General features: G+C 41.5%; 1 protein-coding gene across 1 annotated transcript in view; it reads left to right on the top strand.

The window, feature by feature from the left end:
* Positions 1 to 302: 302 nt before the first annotated feature.
* Positions 303 to 20,706, top strand: part of TRPC5 (transient receptor potential cation channel subfamily C member 5) — a 65,376-nt gene continuing 44,972 nt past the window's right edge. Inside the window, exons 1-2 of the mRNA XM_009821743.2 lie at positions 303 to 680; positions 17,108 to 17,629. Of these exons, the coding sequence (XP_009820045.1) occupies positions 303 to 680; positions 17,108 to 17,629 (900 nt within the window). The remainder of the gene's footprint in view (positions 681 to 17,107; positions 17,630 to 20,706) is intronic.

Genomic DNA, 20,706 nt, shown 5'->3' with positions numbered 1-20,706 from the left:
AAGAAATCAATGATGTAGTGTTTAAGCCAGATTTAAAAATATACTGTCTGTCATTCTGTGTACCTCTTCTGAGCAGTACTGTAACCTTTATTTTTTCAGGTAGCTTTTTAATGTGGGGTTGCTCAGGGGGTGTTACAGTCACTGTGTCAAGAACAAAACAGCTTAAAAAGGAATCGGAAGCTTTTGCCGCGATGGACCTTTGGAAATTTGTCCCCTGTGAGGAACAGATAGGGGCTGCTCGTCTGTTTGGTCACTTACGAATGCTTCTTCTTCCCCCATAGGTTGCCCAGTCACTATGAACAATGGCCCAGCTATACTACAAAAAGGTAAACTATTCACCGTACAGAGATCGGATCCCATTACAGATTGTGCGAGCGGAGGCAGAGCTCTCAGTGGAAGAGAAGGCCTACCTCAGCGCTGTGGAGAAGGGGGACTATGCCAGTGTGAAACATGCCTTGCAAGAGGCAGAGATCTACTACAACATCAACATTAACTGTATGGATCCTCTTGGTCGCAGTGCCCTTTTAATAGCCATAGAGAATGAAAATCTGGAGATCATGGAGTTGCTTTTGAACCACAGCATATATGTGGGAGATGCTCTGCTGTATGCAATACGGAAGGAGGTGGTGGGAGCTGTGGAGCTGCTGCTGAATTACAGGAAGCCAAGTGGTGAAAAACAGGTTAGTCAAGTGTTCCAGATCAGTTTTGAGCTATTATCCTGCATTAGGAAAGTGGTACTGCACAGAGAGGTGCTGTGCAGGAGTCATAAAACAAAGTCCTTAATGTAGGTCCATTGCTTTAAATGCCCAGAGTAGACGTGGGAGTCCTGTTTGGATGATAACTTTCCAGTCTGAGCAAACATGTTCTGCCTGACTTAAATACTCAGCATTTTCAATCTCACTCAGTGTTCTTTTCAGTCTTACAGTGTTTGTGAACATACTGATTTATAGGTTGATTTACAGACGCGCGCTTTGTCAAGGAATTTGGAGCTGTCTGAAATTATATTACAATCTATAAATATGAACTATTGCCATGCTGTTGTACTAAGTGGAATTGCTTTTCGTAAGTAAATCCTGAAAACACACAGGCTTGTAAATAACTGTAAGCAAACAGTCTGCTAGGTTTCAGTACTTAGCCATAGTAGAGACATACCATCTTGGTCTCCATCTCCAGAGAGCTGTAGTTCAGAAACGCTGGGGCAGTACATAACGTTACAGCATGAGCTAAGCTGCTATATATCTGAGCAATGAACAACTATGACTTGTAGGAAGGATCCTTAGCTACCAAGCCATCAGTAAGTTACACAAGGATCTTTGTGAAAAAACACAAAGTCTGAATCCTGTCACTTCGAGTGTCACGTATCACACTGTCCCTAACTTTTTTTTCTTTTTTGCTTCTTTTCATTTGCAAGTACTACTGCCAATAACTAGAATAGTTTATAGACATTACTGACCACTGACAATTTTTGCATGTTCACTGTGTAGAAACGGACATTGAAAACTTGGATAATCCTTACGTATTAAGCCTCGTTTTGAAGTCTACTTGAACACATCCCTCTGTGTGTGAAAGAAGAAAATGATTAATACCAGTCAATCATAGAAGAAAATGTTTTCAGTGGATAGGCCCCTTAGTACATAGTGTTTCAGCAGTAATTTTTTGTAGCCAAAGCAAACAGTAAGGATCAACCCTGACAACATTCAAGAATGCTCAGCTTAATACTTAGAAATGGCAGCATTCTGCATGCTGTAGTGAGGTGATTCTAATGTGTGGTTTAAGCACTAGAGAGATGAAGAATCTCTTCTACCAGACCTAAAAAATGAAATGTTAGTACTAGGTTTTAGTCTGACAAAATGTAAGTAGCAAAATAGGAGAATGAGCCATTTTTTTCTCAGTCTTGTAGAAAGTGTGACCATCCTATAGGCCAACAGGACAGAAAGTAGAATAGAAGAAAAGTTTTTTCAGTAACATGAGGAACTGACAGTAATTATTGCAGGTTAATGACAAGTTTCTCCTGAAATGTCATGGAAAGCAAGTGATGGGATTCATGTGGATTTCTGTAAGATCTCTTGAATACCAAACTTGTGTCTGCTCGAATTCACAGCCTTGCTGGCTTAACTGGGCAGAGATAGAGGTCCATGAAATAAGGCTGGTTTATTGCAGCTGAAATTCAGCTCCAGTGTCTCTAGTTCAGTGATACATTTCATAGTAGGTCTGTTTCATTGCTCTTTGTCTCTATGCCAGTGTGCAGCTATCCTTCTGTAGCTAGGTTTGTATCTGCCGCGAAGTTTACAACTTGAAGGAGAACATGTGTGTGGGAGAAGAGATACAGTGCCGGTTTCAGCTTTATTTACAAGGTTTGTTACAAGACCAGATTTCATCAGTACGTTTTAGACTAATACTGGCTTGATGCAAGATCCTATGCACAAACTAGGATTAACTTCCCTGGCTGTGGTTCAGGCTCTTCTGTAGACTGCAGGAAGTCTTTGCTGGTAGAGGGCTGCAGGACTGGACTTCCGTTTCAGCAGTTTCACTGATTGTTCATGCAGTGATGGTAATTAACATTTATTTCATGTATAGTGATAGAACGTTAAATGGAAAGAAGTGCTTAGTTAAGCAAAGTTGGGGCAAAGTTGGTGAGCTTGTCAAATCACAAAGCTAGTATAGGAGGGGTTTCTGAACACAAGTTCCTGATGCTCATTCCACAGCAGTATTGATATACGTTCAGTAATTATCTTTGCTGGACCCCTTCTCAGAAAGTCCTTTGGGAATCCCATACCTAATTGCTTTCACAAAAAGCTCCTGATAAATCAGATTAGCACAGCTTTGTCCTAATCAGCTACTTATATGTTCCAAAACATACAGAAAACCTGCTTTTTTGGTTGAGTAGTAACAAAAATTCACACTTCATGGAACGGTTTCTGTCTGGCTGAGAAATTTGTAAGATAGTGTCACAGCACTTCTTATATATAAGGTTTAGTATAATCTGTTCATTAGATGTACACAAGGTTGTTTGCCTGAACAAAGCTGTGTGAAGGCAGCTCCTTGACTCACGTGTAGGAGCCTGTTACCTGTCTGTTTGTCTTTGCTGCACTACGGGCAAAGGTGCAGAAGCAGCATCTTCTGATTGCTCTCTCTTAAGTGTTCAATACATTGCCTTCATTCACCTGAATCTGGGGTCTGTGAAAACCTGTTCATTCCCATTTTCCTGCTGTCTGCCTCTGAGAGGTTATTATTTGACTCTATAACAAAGTCTTGTTTCTCTAACTGCCAGGCATGAAGAGCTGTTCCTATTTGTGTCTGTTCACGTCAGCTCAGTTAATTGTTGTCTTTGCATCTCAAAAGCAGCTGAGTAGCATCATTCAGCATAATCCATTTTATGGGCATGTATCTTCACTCATTCCCACAACCTCATCATTGTACCACAATCCTGACTGAAAATGTTACAGGTTGCATTATGCGAACCTCTTGTGGGGTTATAGTGACCGTATCTAGTTAGCAAAAGATACACCCAAAACAAGGTAGAAAACCATGGCCCCTTACAGACTTGACTGGCAAAGCAGTTTCGCTCACCAGCCACAGAGTCTCTAAAAGGTGATGTGTCCTGGCCACTCCATACCAGTCTCTTGAGAGCTGCCTGAGGGGAAGAGCTCTGCTTTTCCACTGTATGATGACCTTTCCAGGGAGCAGAAGTAAAAATCTTTCAAATATAAGAACTGACCTTTGTTGTGTTCTTTATGTAAGAGAATCAGGGTCTCATTCACAATGTAAGGGACAGAGAGAAATGGATGAAGAGATTAGGTGGCAGAGTTGCTGTGTCCTGTTATTAAGTGAACACAGGCAGTCATTATTCTGCAAACCTTTGCTAGACTGCTCTTTAGGTGCCATTTACTGAAAATACCATAACAATGGCAGGGGTAAGTCATAGCCAGTAACTATAACAACATGCTTCTCCCGCACGGCAGCCGTCTGTGTAAGGGGTGTCTCGGGAGAGGAAGAAATTACTCTGTTTACATGTGGAGCGTATGACAGCCAGGAGCATGAAGCACCTCTCTCTAAAGGCTGCTGTAAAGCACATGATGGACAAGTGTGCTGAACAGTGATGTGTTCGAGTAGTTGTATTTCCTTTTAGGTTTACCTCCAAGCAAGGTTCATGGGCTATTTTAAGAACTTAGCATTTCTTCTCAAATCTGTTCTTCCTGGTCCTGACAACTTACAGCCACAGTTTTGTGTACTGCTCTGTGAACCTCTTGATAAAGCTGGGGAGAAGACTTCACCAGTTACAGCCAGAATAACTCTATGGCTAATAAAGTTACAGCTGTTTTGAAAGATACTGTCACCTATGGGAAATTTTGGGTTCAGTGAGAGAGTCATCATGGTGCAAGCATCTTACTTTTGCTACCATGGGAAGACCATAGAGGTGTGCTGGTGTGCTTCAGTCCCAGCAAAGAGTAAAGCCCAGGCTTTAAAGGACCCATTCTCTTCTTCACATCAGAGCTAACCTCTCCTCAAATATGCCACACCACGCTCTGAGGTGCACTCTCACTTTTTTTTTTTACTGTCAGTGTGCAAGTGTGGTCCAGAGTGCGATGGAAGATGCTTGTGTGCAGAGCACATGGTGCTGCGGGCTGCGACAGCTCTGCCCACCCACCGCAGCGTAGGTAGGAACTTTGCTGACCTCTGGGATGTGGTCTGGACCTGGCACAGCACTAAGAGCTGAATTCTCACGGAAGTAAAGGAAAATTCAATTATCTGCTCAAAATAGATTAAGTAACAAAAGAGCTTTTCTAGTTCTGTGATTTTTACAAGCTCACTTGTTATTTCCAAATGTTATGTAATTTACTCCAATTAAACCTCTGAGCTTTTTTTTTAAACCATAGTTTGCCTTGGCCAGTCACTTTGTATTGCTGATTGGTCAGCAAATTAAATCGTAGGATAGCTTGCTGTTCCCCAAATAGATGACAGACTTGGAAAGCAAGCAGCCTATTCATGAATATTAAGAGCAACAACAAACCAAACTAATATTCATGGAACCTGGAGGGTATGCAAGTGTTGCTTTTCCTGCATTTTGTAGTCAGTGAATATGTATTTTCCAGGAAATAAAAGTGAGCCTAATCTGGTGCTTTGATAGTTATTGTTAGCTTTCCAGGACAGTGGAGAGGCTGATGTTGTACTGCATAGTGTCAGAAGAGTAGTATACGTGTACTGCAGGCTGCTTGGCATGGCGATCCATACTCAGGTATTCCACACGATGAGTGTCATGTTATTTAAATAAGATGACAAACCACTGAATAATCATCAGAAAGAGCGGGACTAGGTTAGAAATAGTAAAAATCAGCACACACAGATGCAGTATTGACTTTGGCCCAGGCTTATTGAGTCAGGTAGCTCATCTCTTTTGGGGTAGGAATGTTAAATGGCAAAGTTGTCTGCACAGGACAGGTCCAATACATACAATGGCAAAACAAGACTTTTAGTACTATTCTATAGGTACATGTTAAAAACAGGCATCTGGCTGGGGTCCCATGGGGTTGGAATTAGCAGGGAACTTGAAATTACTTCTTTCCTTTTTTTGATTCAGTACTACCATAGGAGCAAGGGAATGTATATATGAAGCCTGTTGAACAAATTCTCTTTTCCAGTAAAATCTTCTGTCTCCCAACCTATTCGATCTTTGAGTTTTGGCGTTTTTTTCCCTAAAAGTTGTATCAGAATTTTTTTTTTATTATACAAACATCAATACAGTATACAATACATCAATGCAATATATTTTCAGCCAGGCTGGAGTCTGCACCAAAACTGCATCAGCAAAGAGGAGGAAATATATGTCTGAAAATTCACATTTTCCTACAGATTTGATTCACTTTCAATTTATCATTAGTAATAGTTGTATTTCCAGACATTTTGAAGCCCACGGAAATCAGTACAAATTTTCCCTTTGACTCCAGATGAGGTCTTTAGGGGCATTTTCTTAAAAGCCTCTTGTGTGAATTCTGTGAAGCGGTCCCAGTTCTCCACTAAACATGCATCACAGCTAACAGGGTAGCGCTCTCAGTTTGCACAGCTCTCGCATCGTTTTTTTCCTTGCTACAGTGGATGTGTTTGCAGTGCACCAGACACCAGGTCTGTGCTGACTGCTGAGCCCTCCTTCCGTTCTTTAAGAATCTGTAATCAGTCATCTGAATTTCTACACGTTCACGGTGTAGCCATAAGCACCTTTAAGGGTAGCTGTTTTCTTCACAACAATCAGAGCTGACATCAAATGTTTGCATAAGGATGATACTAGCATCTCTCTGGTATCTGCCAAAATTAGCAATTTGCTCATGGCAGATGGCTCCGAATTAATCTGGTTCACAGATGGGACTACAAATGCAATTCCTCAATAATGAGAATAAAAAGAAAAGGGATTTCAGTATTTATGACTGTGATTCAGTTTGTTTCGACGGTCCAAAGGCCTTCTGAATCAATGAGATCTCAACAGATACCTATCCATATGTCTTCCAAAAGAAGGAGCTTTACAGAAATAAACCCTGGAAGAGTATGGTTGTGAAGAGGAAACTGTAGAGAATAAAAGGCAACTTTTCAGTCTTAGTTGCTAATCCTCACATACCTGGTGGTGGAAGGTTGCTGCACTTGATAGTATTAGCGAACTTAAAATTTCATCTCAAAAATCTTCTTTCAGATGAGCTGATGAGTGAAAATCTGCCTTAATCTTTGTGTAAATATCATAGATCAACAGCCTAGAGACAATCTTCTGTGAACCAGAAATCATATGTTGCATTAAACCATTTTATTCTTGCCCAAATCCAGTAACTTTCTTGATACAATGTGGTTTAGCTTAATTTTCCTACTCACATAGGGTTCTGTGTCCTGTATGCAGAGTCCAGTGCAAAGTTTAGCTCTTACCACCAACAGCCCTTGATTTCTGCAGGCTTGCTGATACTTACTAGATGTAGAAGCTCATTGCAAGCATTGTCAGCCCTATGCCATCTCTGACAGGCCTTTTTAAGTCAAAGGAAGCAGATCAGTTGTCAGATGTCTCATGACATAAAAGCTAGATTCTGCAAGAAATTAGAAGGAGGAGAGTTTTAGAAGCAGCTGGGGTTCCTCGTGCCCTGGCTGAAGTGGTTACTGTGGGTCTGTCTCACCTGCAGGCAAAGTGCACAGAGGTACCTTGTGGCACGTCCAGAGGATCTGGGGTTTATAGCTGTGAGAAACATTATCCTGTCTCCTTCAGTAAAAGGTTTATGTTTCTTTCAGAGGTGAAGGAGGGACTTGTGGACTTCCCAGCTAAATTTGCTAAGCCTTGCAGCCCTAGCTCCTAACCTATAAGCTGAGCATGGATGTTGGGAGATCGCGCACATACAGGCTGAACAAAGAAGTCTTGCTTACGTGGTGGTAACAGATACTCTGGGTGCATGCACTGTCTTTTTCTGGAACATCACGGACAAGGCTGGTGCCAGCAAGTGTGGAGCATTACAAAGGCGTGAAGTACAACAAAGGGATCAAAGCAAGCCCAAAGTGCAAGCAGATCTGTGTAGCCCTTCTGCAGTGTTAACCATTGCATACCAGCAGTATTTGTGTTCTTCCTTGAGTTTAAAAAGTTCAGCTAATTTGGGAAGAGGTTGCTGAAACCTGGGCATCTGTATCAAGGAAGTCTATAGGCATGACATGTTCTCATTGAGTTCTTGCTATTGAGCACTGTAACAGAGAGGGTAGCAGACTGATTGACTCGGTACAGGCTGTATGACTCAGTACAGATACCGTGCCCTTTGGCATGACTCAAACCATCCATTTCCATGTTAATATGAGAGGTCCAAAGTGAAAAGGGAAGCCTGAACCTGGTTAGATACACTCTGAGCGAGAACAGGTTCTGAAGAATAGAAGCAGTTGAGAAAAACTGGCCACAAGTTCTCAGTATGAAAATATTTGAAAGGCACAATAAGGAAGAAAGATTGTGTCTGAAAACAGAAAACTAGCTGTTACTGCTCCAAAGCCTAATGGCTCTGCTAGCATCCAAGCTTTTCATTATTTTTATTGATGCAGTAATAATTCACAGCTATAGTTAACGTGCCTTTGACATTGGTGGCTGCCTTCGAAATGAATTCTATCTAATTAAACTAAACAACAGAGAAATCAAAGACCACTTCAGTTAATGATTACATTTAACTGGGAATTTCTTTCCTCCCTCCCCACTGCCTTCCTCCCCAGATAATCTTAAATCTATGAGAAGGAGGTGTGAGGCAAAACTAAGAACTTGGGTGATATATCGCATAGACCTAATGGGTAGCATCGGGGCTAGGGCTTGCAGGCTGCAATGCCAGCTACCAGACATCAGATAGTGGCAAATAAGTCACTGGCTCCTTCTCCTGGGCCAACATAAAGTCTGTTATTAGTTCCTAGCAGACTTGGTGGGGTCAGGCCAAGAACTGCATCACAGCATGCGCAAACATGTTGTGCTTGTAATTTAACATACAGACAGGTGGAAAAATCAGGAATGCGCTGTTATACAAGATGCTTCCCAGGGAATTATCTTTATTAATTTATGGGAGTGATCTTAGCACTTGCCTGCGTTTGGCACACTGTAGAGTGTATTTTCAGTCAGGAGTGTTGGGTGCATGGGGTTCAGCTGGGTGGACTGCCTGTAACAAACTATTTGTAGGGGAAAAAAAATGCTGTTTGTGTTCCTACACAAGTAAACTTTTGGTCTCTCTAGCCCTAATTACAGCAATAGCTGCTGCCTTACATCAGCCTCCTGACATCACACAACACATGGTTTTGCCTCTGGTCTGTATGACTTCTGAAACCCAGAAGGGGCTTTTGATATGGCTGTCTAGATTCACTGATACAGGTATGGGCGAGTGTCCAGCTGGTGCAATAGTTGCAACACATTTTCCAAAAGAAGCTTCTTTGTATGGGGAAATCGAACATAAGAAATTACAGGCTCCTCCAAAACAAAGCTCTGGGATCTATCAAGAACTGCAGGACAGTTTAGTAGGAGTCCCGTAGTCCTTATCTGGCTGTTGAATAGAGCTGTGCTTGGGTTTGCAAAGTAGAATGGCACCTTTATGGCTTGTTTATCGCTGTGATGGGCAGTCTTTTGGTGGCAACAAGGTGGTGGTGGTGAAAATCAAAAAGGCATTGACTGAGAACAATATTCTCCCTGCCCATCTCTGCATTGTTACAGCGAGGGAACACTGCAATCCAAGGTCTGCGCTCTGTCATTGCCTTGGGAGAACATGTTGGAAAACCGTGCAAGCCTGCAAGAGGCTCGGGGTCACGTGCATCGTTGGCACTTAATTCATGGCAGTGTGAGAGGGCTTGTGTGCTCCACTTAGATACTCTTCGGGGAGACAGATGACGAGTTAGAGGCAGTCTCTGAAGCATGAGGAGCATATCATTAGCTAGACGTTTTGAACTACCTCGCATTAGAAATAAGAAAGGAAGTCACTGCCTAAGTGGTAATAAAGGAAGATCACAACCACACAGGTTTTATTGTAAAGTGAGACCCTGCCATCTGTCTAGATTGTCATTTCTTTGCTATCGCAAACTCTGGGGTCTTTTCAGAAGCTACAGTGTCTTCTTGGTTAGTATAATAACAATGCCAAAAGCACAGCTTGATAGTCAAAATGGGGAGAAACGCAGCCTCCTGCTTTGTGAGCATCAAGACGTGTTTTGTGCAATATCATACAGCGCTGGGCTGGTACCAGGTGCAGTCACTCGCTCCTTTCTGTGATGTTGTCTTATGATCAAATCTGATTCTTTTGGTTTTTTTAAAGGAATGTGATTGAATAGGAACAACCCCACCTCTCCCAAGCAAAAAGTGCTCCTTTTCAAGCCCTGCTCGCAACATATTACCTCACCTAAACTTAATGAAACATCTCTCATCCGCGCACACAGTAATAAATTACAGGAAATAGGGACATTTTATGTACAAAGATGACATAAAAGGCTATAGATAGCATGTTTATTAGCCTATATTAGCACATCTTGTCCTTGCTAAGAATAGAAAATACGGAGACCAGATAAAATGAATTAAAAAGCAGGACAACTCTTCCCTCCCAGAATAAATCCTGGAAAATATTAGAGCAGCCATAATAAAACAAAGATTGCCTTGAAGACAGAGCCTGCAAATTTCCAGCTAACCATGGACTATCTTTGTTTCAGCATGCTTGGGGTCAGGGGAAAGATTATCAGTAAAATGAAAAAATACCTAAGGTGCAGCAATGTTCCAAGGCCTTTGGTGTAGTTAAGAAATTTACAGGACTGGATTAAGTAAGCTCTTTAACAAAATTCATTTCCAAACTTAAAAACAACATTAAAAATTATTAGGGTTTAGTCTTTATTTTTACGCAAAACAGCTGCTCCTATCACAGAGCACAGAGTAACTCTTAAAACGGCAATGAAGAAAGGTGAAAAAATGAACAAACAGCATTTTATCTTTCCAAATGGGAAAAAACCCAGCTTCAGGCATATATGAGCTAGTCTGCCTATCCAAACTTCAGGAGTCAATTCAGTTTACTCTTGTGTCAGCAATAATAGACTTACACCTGAGTTGGTGTCAGAGGGTCTCAGGAAACAGATCTAGCAAGCAGCCAGGGAATCTCTGCATGTTGGCAAGGCTTTGGTAGATCTGTAACATGCTGTGAGCCAGGTTCTGATGTCACTTATGCCACTTTTTCTCTAGCAGCTTCATTAATGTCTGGATTTGTAACAGTCCCGAACCTTTGTCCCTTGTTTGTTTTAACTGGACAGGTGTCATTATTCAGCTAGCTCCAGAAAACCAAGGTTCATTTGATAGTTGGTCATATCATAGAGATAATGTGACATAACATGTAAGTTGTGACTATAATGAACTTCTCGACTATTCTTACACAGATGAGAAGTCATAACCAGGAGAGGGTGCAATTGCTTATGGCACAAAACTGGTCGTCTTTCTGTAAACAACAGTAGGCACTCGCTAGCCCCTCTTCTTGCTGGATTCAGTAGTTCTTAGCTGGAGCAAGACACAGGAGTTCAGGGCAAAGCAGACCTCAAGACTGCACTTCATTTAAATACAAGAGGTTCAAACACAAGCTAACTCTTTAACAGCGTCCCTCTGTGACTTGGAGAATAAACTCCACACTGACTGCACTCTTTCTTCATTTCATCATCAAGTACATATTATTTCCTCCACCCGCATGAGAAATGGAGTATGGCTTAGAGGAGAGAGTGCTCTGTCTGGAATAAGTTGCCATAGGCCATTTAAATGCATATTTGCAAAATCCTTTCTTTCTGAAGGCTTCTCTCTGGATTCCTCTTTTTTAATCCCCAGCAAAAGAGAAGTTATTATGTAGCATCAACCACAAATGGTGACATCTTTTGACGATCTTTCTGGCTGTGCTGCATTTCCTAAACACATGGCTGAACACAACAAGCTTTGATGCAGTTCTGGCACTGTCAAATGCACTAGGTTTCAGTTTAGCTTTGAAAAACTAATCCCTTGGGTCTACCTTAATTTTTAAACACATGGATAAGAAGCCAAATTAAAAATTGAAGGATCTAGAGCAGATATATCTGGATTAATGTATTTTGCTTTTGTTTACTGGTTGCAGAGAAAGAATTTTTGTTATACAACTATATCAAATCTAATTATTGACATTATTTCAGTGGTAATGCGCTATATCATGCTATTTTTTATTCAAAGATACCTATTTCAGTGTTAATATGTACCATCTAGTAACCTTGTATCAGCATTTGGCTTGCTACGAGGCACTTAAAGGTACTAATTTTCTGTTTTGCAGTATCATTCTGAGGGGCAGAGACTTTATTTGGCGTTACAGGCACCTAAGTCACTGTGCAGGTTTTAGACCAAAAGGAGCCTTTTCTTCAGCTGAGTGTTTGGGGACAGCTGTATTGAAATCACTGGAATACTTTAATAACAACAGCAAAGCTTGCCCAAAAGTACATCTACAAACACGTGCGCTTTATGCCAGAGTTACGAACTTGTTCATAACCAGTACAAACGCCCTTAAAGTACATTACTTTTCTGTTATCCGTTTGTGGTGTTCATTATATTTCATTAACCAAACTACATCATTTCATTCAATGAATTGCTCTTTAGAGAAAAACCAACCTCCCTGTTAATATAGATACTGTCATCACTCTGATACAAGATGTCTCTCAAGGCATCTCTGATTAAGATATTCAGTTATTGAAAGCAGCACCACTGCATCACCTAAAATGAATGCTTAAATTTATAGAAGCATGTAACATCTTTCCAGAGTCCCATGTATGGAAACAAATGCCCATGGGGTTCTGTCAATGAAAGAATTTGTTTATGGGTTTGGGCAAGGAGCACGATTCAATTGGTCATGCCAATCACAATATATATTTTTTTCAAGACCTTTTTGCTGGTAACATGGCTGATCTGCAGTCTAGCAACACTGACTCTGTCTCTCATTCTCTATTTATAGAGCTGCAGCTAGAAGTACCACAGGACTGCGATTCTGAACAAAATCACAGTCACTGCTAAAGCTCGTTTGACCACTGAGCCTTGCACTAAATTGATGTAGTACAAAATCTTCTTTTTAGAATGACAGAAATTGGCTGTGCCTGTTACCGTGTTTGTGGATGGCATTTGCACTTCTTCCCCCATAGGGCTGCATGCAGAAAAACAAACTAGAAATGGGAAATCCTTGGTCAATAAGTTACCCAAGCTTCTGTTTCTATAAGTGCTACATTTCAAGTTTTCCAGTGAGGTTGCATGAGTTTGCTTTGTTTAGTAAAAAATTGTTTTGGCAATTGGAAAATCTATAACGTATAGTTGGATCAAAAAGTTATGCAAGCTGAAAATAATGCAGATTAATATATTTACAGTTTGTCATGGTTATACTTACAATTTATTACACCGGTCCAGGTGAGGTGCTAGTTTATGGAATGGAGATGGCTTGAAAATGTGGCAATTCCACCTATAACAGGTAAAAGTATTATTAGTTATTTTCAAGCAAAAGTGGCAGCATTCTCAATGCCAGACAGGATGCACACTTAGACTGTCTCTGACCCAAGAAGCTTACAATTAGAAATTAACAAAACTAAGAAAGTAAAGGATTTTGTGGTTAGACTTTGCTTTACTTTCTAGATATTCTCTTTTCAGTTCAGGTCTGAAGCACTGAAAGGTTATCTGGAGGGACTGCAGCTGTGAACACTAGTAAAGGTGAACACTGAGGAGACCTGAACATGAAGGGAGACCAGTGTCTGGTAGGGTTACCAGACCACAATCAGGAGGACTGTCAACACAGAGGGGCAGAAAAGCATAAGACGCAGAGACAGAAACAGAAAACCATCCCCAAACAGTCATTAGACAGAGACAGGCTCTTCCTCAGAGTTCGAGATTTTGCACTTGACTGGGAAGTTCCTTTGCTGCAGAACAACTTTTTTTCACCTAGTTGTCCTTTTTTATATGCATAGATAGATGACAGATGCTGTAGAAACACTATGGCTTGCTTTGAAATCTTCTGGTGTTTAAACCTGGATATTAGCTTCCATGGTCCGTAAAAGGCAAAAGATGCATTGATATTAGTCTCTTAGTTTGGTTGAGGAGCATGCTTTTGAGGTGTATCTCCTTAACGTCCCCATTTACTGCTCTTTGGTTCACATTGCTGAGCAGTCTCAGAGCACTTGAGCTGGACTGCTTTTACACACTAAACCAGGGGATGTGCTCCAGGGTTACTCAGATACCAGACTAGATTAAGTCCAAAGTAAAACTCCTAAAAGACCTACAACAAGGCCATCGGGTCTTCAGTGCCAGTTTGGTTTTTTTGCTCTGTAGTTCTGCTCCTCTTACACTGTACTAATTACTAACATAAGCAGAGATTCCTGCCCTTCCCGTCTAGAACTTCTTTCCAGCAATGCACTATTTACTGGAAAACTTGTTTTTCTGTTCAGAGGAGAGCTTAGCTGTACTGAACAGTGCTTTTATGTGAGCTAATCCTTCATTTTCTTCTCCTCTGATGAATTAAGCTTGTTTCTCCCCCCATCTTTTTAAATAAGGGAGACTTTTCACTCACTGCAGTATTGTTCAGAGAAGTGGTGGTACAGTGGTAAGCAGCCTACCTTTATGAGGATTAAGTCTAGAAAGATGGTAACAAGCATTCAATCGCTTGTTGTTAGTGGTAGCGTTAATTTCTTAAGCGAACATTACCAAGATGAAATACAGACAAGGCACGTGCTCCTATGCAAGCAGTGACAATAAGGTTCTGAAGGACTCTGCTTAAGAGCTTGCGTCAGGTGATGAGGTTAATGGAAAAGAATTTGTTATTCAGGTCACTTAATGAAAATAACCTTGGAAGAGCTTAGCAGAGCTCTTGGGGTAGAATAATTTATTCCTCTTCTGCTTCCATCACTGTATGTTAACCTAAGACGTAGAAGAAGCTGATCTAAACATGAATTTAACCTGTCAGTAGTGCAGGAGGAACATCAGCAATTACAATGCATTATTGTAATCTCCGCGGCCCCTCCAGTGATAATATGTAGAATATACAGCCTTCAGAGCAGAGACTTGCTTTGCATAGCCCCATCTTTAAAACAAGACAGTTTGTTTGTTACGATGCAGATCAAAACACTGCACAAGAAGACAACAAAAATATTCACCACAAGACAGAATTTTTAGCCAATGCATGGTCTTTGGATCAGCCAGACACAGAAAAGAGAGAGGCCACAGCAGCCATCATCCACACTATTCCTGTTCTGTGTTTTGGTGGTTTGTTTTGCTGCTCAGCTATAATCAGAAATAAGCTTCAGCTCCTGTGATTTGAGGCCTTACACTGATCTGCTCCCAGACCCCAGGGAGCCTCTATGTCTCTGCACCGCCATTTCGCTTCTTATCCCTTAATTAAAAGTGCTGCATGCTGCCCAGGAGAACATGCCTTCCACACAGCGGTTGCCTGAGACCTAACAAAGTAGTGCTCCATTTCTCCATTTTTGGGGTGAGGACTTGTGATATAAGCCAGAATAAGGAATGGGAGATCACTTGATAGCTATCCCGATTTGATCCTAAACCTTGGGACAACCATTTTGAGAGTCCTAGATCCAGATTTAGAAAACCTCAGGAACAGACAGCAGCAGACAAGATTAGCAGTATCCTCACCTGTAACATTACTACCTTGTTGGCAAGTGCCCATTTCATATTCCAAGCAACATGAATACCTCATCTGTGTAAAGCTGAAAATCTTATTCACAGCCCTGGGTACAATAACTTCCATATAGAAAAACAAGATTAAACTTGACAGTAATAGGAGTGATAGAGGGGGAAAGTGTTCTTCCTTTGAGGCAGAGGCTGTGAATACAGCAGCCAGTGACTGACTGAAAAAGGAGGGGAAGAAAGATAAATGCAGTTATTCAAGCATCAGGGCTTTAAAAAAAAAAATGCTTCTAAGAGAGAGAAAAAAGAAAAACCCACCCCTTTCTCTTGACATTTAACAAACTACCTGAACTAGCTAAGCAAAGAAAGTCAAAGACCTTACAAAGAGAGCTGCTTCCAGCTGTTTGTTACTAGATATCTTAAAATACATTTATCCAACCTTGCTAAGAGACACCAAGCCCTCCACGACCCACAGCAAATCCTCACTACCATTCTCTTTTCTTCCCCATGAGCCTTATTTATAGGTCCCTCCTGGCTGCCTCTGTAGGGACTAGCCTTGCTAGCAAAGCCTCTTTACACCTGTGTGTTTGTAGGCTGCCAGGGATTTAACTCCTCATGTGCCGCATCCAGGGTAGCAGACTTGTATTATTCCCAAAAATACCTCCAGCCACCCAGTGAGCCCTGCTCCAGTAAATGACCCTGCATCTCAGTGTGGTGCTGACTGTTGGGAGTGTTGTGTATTGTGAACAGGCTCCGTCCTGCTGTCGGCTGGGTTATGTAGGGGTTTATCAATCAGCTACAGCCCAGGAGTCTTTAGCTCTTTAGTGCTATAGAAGCACTTAACTCCCAGGGAACTCAGATTCAGTGGTTAGAGGTACACTGTCTCACAACCAGTCTTGGGTATATCCTTCAGAGGATTTCAAACTGGTTACTTCATGCTACTTTATCGCTGCTTTACTTTTGGATTTTTACAGACTGAGTAATGTTTCCTGTCATTAGGGCACTTTGACAATAGTTTCTCTGAAATGCCTTTGACATTTGCGAGGGGAAACAGGCCTACTGTTCACCAAAACCAGCAATCACCCCTTGAGCAGCAGGATGCCAACTGCCGGGGCAAGAGTGGTGGGCACACGCAGTACAGTATGCTTGAGTAATGATTAACACACAACAAAGAGAGCTGCCTGTGCTGCAAATGGAAACACACTGCGTGCTTGGGATGTAAGAGCATTTTGGTCTAATTTTGCACTCTGCATATAGTAATAAGACACAACAGGGTGTGCATTAAGCTCATCTTTTGAGAAGTGCAACAGTAGCTGAATAATGCACACCCTGGAGTGTCTTATTTGTAGTGGACTATGGCTCATTAATTTTACATTTAAATTTTTTCAAACCTATTTAAAAAAACCTAAATCTATTCTGAGGGCAGTTATGTAATGTATCCTTCTACTGAAAAGTATTTCCAAATAAAAACAGTAGGGAAAAGGTGAGGAAGAGCTTTGTTCAACTGCAGACCAATGTTTGGTTTGGTTTGTGCAGGGCCTGCTACGAGCAGGTTCTTGGCCTGCCAATGCAGATGTATAACGCAAATAATGATAGTTACGGAAATCTATTCAGTGTTCACTCTTTTCTAGACTTTCTTTTTGTGTAATTATGTGGGCCTTTTGTCTTCCTTTTTTCTTACAAAACTCCGCCTTTTGGTATATGAACCCATACCCATTTCAGAACAGGTTCACATATAAAGCATTCAGATGGGGATGCGACTGACTTTTACACTAGACCGGGAACTGGATGGTCACAGGTTCCTGCTCAGGAGGCAGACAGGCATGATTTGGGGGAAGATGGTTTTGCCACAATAGCAGTAGATTTAAAGAACAGAGGGTGTTATAAAAACTCTGTTTTGTTACGACATCACTTCAAAAGTATGAAGGAGGGAGATCTGATTTCTGCTGTTTCACGTGAAATATGACTATGGTTTATCCCTTTATATAGGTTCCAACCTTGATGATGGACACCCAGTTTTCAGAATTCACTCCAGATATCACTCCAATAATGCTGGCGGCTCATACCAACAACTATGAAATCATCAAACTGCTTGTCCAAAGACGGGTAACAATTCCACGCCCACACCAGATCAGATGCAACTGTGTGGAATGTGTCTCCAGTTCGGAGGTGGACAGCCTGAGGCATTCCAGGTCCAGGCTGAACATCTACAAAGCCTTAGCCAGCCCTTCGTTGATTGCCTTATCAAGTGAGGACCCCATCTTGACGGCCTTCCGACTGGGCTGGGAGCTGAAGGAGCTCAGCAAAGTGGAAAATGAGTTCAAGGCTGAATATGAAGAGCTTTCACAGCAGTGCAAGCGTTTTGCTAAGGACCTTTTGGATCAAGCACGGAGTTCCCGAGAATTGGAGATCATTCTCAATCACAGAGATGATCAAAGCGAAGAGCTGGATCCCCAAAAATGTCATGATTTGGCAAAGCTAAAGGTAGCAATAAAGTATCATCAGAAAGAGGTAAGTCATCTAAATGCGAAGGTGCGTGAAGGCTTCATGTATTGGGTAAAAGGAGTAATTTCTCTAGCCTCCATGGGTTTGTTCAGGGTTGCTAGCTGAGAGTCAGCAGGGATGAGTTTAGATTGAGTGGAGAACCATGTGCAAATGGGTTAGTTGCAAACCAGGAGGTTCAGTGCACTTTGGTGACAGCATGAATCTGATGACAGTTGAGGGCAACAGGACTGGGACTTGCTGCAGTGGGTTATGGCTTCTACAGCACCAACACTTTCTGTTTCAAAGGTACTTGAATCCCATTTCTTTGTAACCCATCCCCCTGCAAAGAGCAGCCTTCAGAGATTTCCAGGTTTGTTAGCTCCGAAAGCTTTTCCCAGTAGCTGCTTTTATACAGGAACCAAAAGCTAGAAGGGGTTGCCTGGCTCATGAAGGTCTTGACTGCAGGAAATAATACAATATATAATTCACTTCCTCCAGCCACCAAACACTTCCTAGCACCCATTCAACACTAACTCATAGGGGCCAGAGAAACAACAGCAGCAAAAGAGAGCAGGAGATATCAAGAGCGCTCTCACTGTCCTAGGTCTCCATGTTACCAACAATTTGTTAGGTGAAAATGCTCATGTGATTGTAGGAAGTGGATCATGTCGTGCAAATACTTCTTCACACCTGAGGCACCTCAGGCTGATTCTTACTCCTTGATTCATCTGGGTTTTAGGAACTGAGAAGCAATTCCCAGAAATTCAAACTCCTGCCCATAGTACCAGAGAGGAAAGACGTACTTCAGCTAAAGGGCACAGAGCCTTTCAGAAGCCCTTCAAATCCAGAGATTTGTAAGTTGATTCAATAAAGGCCACAAACCCAAGGAGAATGCTGACAACAGTTTCATTAGTTGGCTCTGGATTTTCTCTTTCCAAACCTGGACAGAATTTAGTAGATGATATATTACTGTTGGCCAGTGATGTTCCAGGTTATCTGAAGGAGGAGGAATTTAGCTTGTTGGTTGAGGAACTGAATTGCAATGTCTGTTACATTCTTTTATGTCCAGAGGGTGACAGGAGTGACGGAAAAGCTGCCACATTATTCTTTTTGCTGTCTTCCCCACATTTGGCGCTTTGTTTTATGCATTGACCCAGATGAGGACAGCCTGATATGACACGTTCCTCCTCCCTTAATGGCTGCTTGTGTCATCTGAGGTAAAATAGTCAAGAAGTGAAAGATGCAGATCTTCCTTTCTTCCCTTTGGTCTGTTACGCCTCCTGAGTACCAGCCCCTTGATGCAACAAGCTGCAGCCGAAGCCTCAAGCTTTCTGGGATCTAGCACGTGGCCACTTACTGCTTTTATTGGGCTACTCCAGTGAAGTGTCAGGCTCACTGGCCTTCATGTCAGGTTGTGGTTTTTACTCTAGCTGACAGGGTTAGGTTACACCATACATGCTTTAGGGACATGAACAAGTAGTGAAGAATTGGTCTGGAGAAGGGTAATACAGTATATCAGGTCAAATGTTCCTTGAATCTAAGAAGGGCCAGAAACTCTACTTCTGTTTTTTTTTACTGGCCTGATAGCTACAGACGCTGTGCCACATACACCCTTCAGCAGCCAGGACACCACTGGCACTGCTGTGTGTAGGTCACTCCTGATTTCGATGTCTTGTCACAGTTCAGGCTCACTATTGACATCCAAGCATAAATCTGTGGCTACCCTAATCTTGTGTTCACATTAAGAAACTGCAAGTCTGAAGGAGTTCACTCTCTTTGAAATGTAGTGCTGAACAGTCCTGAAGTTCTTTTATTTTAAAGTAACAAATTCTTAATCTTCGCTTGCTTGCTTGTCAGTTTTTATCTCTTTTTTTAGGCATGTTTGACTGAATTCCAAGCATATGGATAAATTCCATGTTTTATGACATATTCATGACAGTTCCAGCATATAAATGATAGCAAATATGCTCTGTGTTGCCAACTAATGTCAGTGCTGTTTCCAGGTAGAATACTGGTGGGCAGGGACAGAATAAATGCGTTTGGGAAACCAGCACTACTGAACTCCCTCATCCTACCTGGTTATTCACAAATACTGGATGCATCCTGCAGGATGGTGTTTGTATGCAGCAAAACATTGCAGTGGTTTTCGTATAATGATTAGTCCATTATAAAACACCAAGCAAGATACAAATGTCATTGCCAGCTTCTGAAAAAAATTAGTAGGAACATTTTTCAGGGAGACACTGAGAAATGCCTTTTAATTATGACTGAAGAGTATCAGACTGAGAGAATTTTTGTGGGGGACAGGAAGGGAAATAGAAACAAGTTTGGTTTTGTGAAAGACAGTTCTGCAGAGAGAAACAGACTTTTTTAAAGTAGATCATCTTGTTCTACTGAAGCTTTTTATGTCTTAACGTTAAATGGGATTGGATTGGATGGAGAAGCTTTTTATATCTTAACGTTGACAAAGTAACAAGTCAAATCTCTAGTAGCCTAAGATGAAAATCCAAAGTGGACCTTAGTTATTTTCTGGGGCTGTATATTGTTACCACAGTTGTTAGTTCTTCATATTCAGCATAAAGAATGTGTAATCTCACATTGATTTTGGACTAATTGCTAGACAAACTTACTGCAGCTTTTTTCTTTCTGAGTGAAATAAACCTCAAAATTTCCCCCCAAATGTGAAATTATTCTATTTCAGCTTAATTGGGCAGATACATTCAAGATCCCTTCTCGGGAAGTGGTTAAGAGGGAATTGGTAAAGACATTATTACCTTTGGATGGAGGGGCGGTACTGTGTGTTTTGGGTAGGGAGTAGATCTTGAAGTTACTTTTGCTTTGTACCAGCATAAGTGATCTGGGAATTCAAGAGTACTCTTCACCAGACACATTATTCAGTGTTCCTCTCTCCAAGGCATTTCAGATGAACCCACCATGCCTTTTTTTTCCCTCCCATTGCACTCCCATACTGAAGAGTAGGTGCTGGTTTGTTTCAGGTGCATAAAAGTAACAGCATTCAAATTTCTACTGCAGGTCGATGATCTCCAGCAGTGAACATACAGGACTGAAAAAAAACTCGATGGGAAAAGCTAGATATCTATAGG

The sequence above is a fragment of the Gavia stellata genome, chromosome 14 (genome assembly GCF_030936135.1).
Source record: "Gavia stellata isolate bGavSte3 chromosome 14, bGavSte3.hap2, whole genome shotgun sequence".
Classification (NCBI taxonomy): Eukaryota; Metazoa; Chordata; class Aves; order Gaviiformes; family Gaviidae; genus Gavia; species Gavia stellata.
This window is presented reverse-complemented; position numbering and strand designations above follow the sequence as displayed.